Here is a 2,352-nt window from a genome sequence, read left to right on the forward strand (position 1 = left end):
TTTTAATATCCTTTTTATATTATAAAGCGAATACTTGTATAAGCACTTTGGTGAGAAAACTTAATCCGGCCCGCACATGGGAAAAGGTAGCCCATGTCTGGTTTAAATGGTTAACTGATTAACCCATTACCTCCCATAATTCTATTAACTGGAATTTTTTTTTATGAAACTTTGATTTCTAGCATAAAACAGCCTTAGAAACATGCTGGAATGATCAAAATAACATTTCAAAATAACATTTTAAATAGAAATAAGCGAGATATTGGGTGAAAACTTAGCAAACCTCATTTGAATATCAGAGAAATATACCTAGTAGATATAGCAAAAAGGTTAGATATGTGTAAATATTGACAGATAATTACGAAATTCGTAATTTTTAAGTGATCTCAGATGAGATTACTGGTAGGTAATGGGTTAAATGATATGTAGATAGATAAATGTATAGGGCGGGAGACAACAGGTAGACAGAAAATATGTATGATAACTAGATAATCTGGACAGATAGAGGAAAACAAAGAGGAATATTAAGTAGGAAAAGGTAAGTTACACATCTGAAAGAAAGAATAAAGACACAGTCTAAAAGATAAAATCTTGCGGAGGTGCATAGTTCTTACCATCAAAATCCGCAGGAATTCGGCTAATGATGCCTCCCAAGACGAATATGAACGCATTGCCAAGAATCAAAAAAGCGATCATTAATCCTGAAAAACAAAATTCGTATAAGAATTATTGTGTAAGGTATAATACTAAGCAATTTCTTTTCGGAAGGAAGAATATTGATTGATTGAATGGACACGATTGAAATACCACTAAGTTGTTTGCCCAGCGTGCTAACAATTCTGCCAGCTCACGGCCTTAATAACAACAATAATATATGTTATGTATGTATAATAAGAACCACGATCGAAACACAATGACTGCAGCACAGAGTACATGTAGTTATATATATATATATATATATATATATATATATATATATATATTGAGAGAGAGAGAGAGGGGGGTGTCATATAGATATAGGTATATGCGAAACGTATGAGAAACGAAGCAAGGTTTTACTTACCGATAAAGATAGCAGAGTGATGTTTTTCTGGCACATTATTATCAATGTAGGTTGGGAAAAGGGATGATCTTGGACCTTTACATACTCCGAGTACTATCATGAAGAAGACAAACAAGAAATATGCCGAGTGACTCTTTACCTGGTTACTCGCACAATTCGCTTCTTCAATAATAGTTGACTTGTCATCAGAACACAGATATATATTTGCTGTTGCTGCTGTAATGTTTATAGAATTATTTCCAATGGTGCCGTTCAGTGAAGCTGAATTTTTCAACAGTTCTAAATTACTGACTGGACGTAAGAGGTAAGTTAAGCTCATGCAACCGACAGTGATACCGACAAATAATGTTAAGATAGAGAATATTTTGGGTATATGTGCATCTCTTGCGAAATGACTAGCTAGAAGAACGACAAGCAAAAAACCAATATCATTGGCACTATTAATAAATCCAAACTCAGCACTGGACAATCCGAACTGTTTCTCTAAAGAGCTTACCTGTGATGAAATATAACTAGGCACTGAATATGTCATAAAATTGGTAAGAGCCCCTAAAATTGTGAACGTTGCAATGTTTAATCCCCGATTAAACGTGATATATCTCCATAGAAAACGACATGTACTTTCTTTATTTGTGTCGTCTGTTTTCATTGATTTCATGTCATTATTCATTAACTCTTGTTGTTCCTGGTCATGTTGAGCATCGGCAAATAAATTGTCTCTCTCATAAATTTTCTCCGAATTATTGTCGTTCAAGTTATTATCAGCAGGTTTCATGTTATGTAATTTCACATCCTCGTGGTCTTGCCCCTTCAAGCCATTTTCATATAAATTGCTTTCCATCTCAGCAAATATCAAAGATTCACTTTTTTTTTTTAATAAGCAGTTTACTATTTCTTATGTTATTTCTTCTTTAAATCAGGTCAGTGTATAAATATACTTGATTTTTTTTTTTTTTTGTCACCGCTCTTCACGTGCGTGTGTTTGTCTGTGTGTCTGCCTTTTACCCCTTGCCTGCAAAAAACAGAAGCAATAGTTATGTAAAAATTATGTAAACATAGATGATGATGATGTGATAATGATGATGATGTGATGAGAGATGATGAGGATGATGATGATGATGATGATAACAATCCTTTCTACCATAGGTACAAGGCCTAAAATTTGGTGGGGAGGAGACTAGTCGATTACATCGACCCTAGTACCTAATTTTTCAACCCCGAAAAGTTGAAATTCAAAATCGACCTCGGCAGAATTTGAACTCAACGATGATGATGATAATGATGATGAT

General features: G+C 34.0%; 1 protein-coding gene across 1 annotated transcript in view; it reads right to left on the reverse strand.

The window, feature by feature from the left end:
- Positions 1-2,352, reverse strand: part of LOC106872338 (solute carrier organic anion transporter family member 2A1) — a 21,046-nt gene that overhangs the window by 12,989 nt on the left and 5,705 nt on the right. The window contains exons 2-3 of the mRNA XM_014919290.2: positions 1,064-2,075; positions 615-701 (exon numbers count right to left, since the gene is read on the reverse strand). Of these exons, the coding sequence (XP_014774776.1) occupies positions 615-701; positions 1,064-1,904 (928 nt within the window). The 5' untranslated portion in view covers positions 1,905-2,075. The remainder of the gene's footprint in view (positions 1-614; positions 702-1,063; positions 2,076-2,352) is intronic.

The sequence above is a fragment of the Octopus bimaculoides genome, chromosome 24, assembly GCF_001194135.2.
Source record: "Octopus bimaculoides isolate UCB-OBI-ISO-001 chromosome 24, ASM119413v2, whole genome shotgun sequence".
In the NCBI taxonomy this organism is placed as follows: domain Eukaryota; kingdom Metazoa; phylum Mollusca; class Cephalopoda; order Octopoda; family Octopodidae; genus Octopus; species Octopus bimaculoides.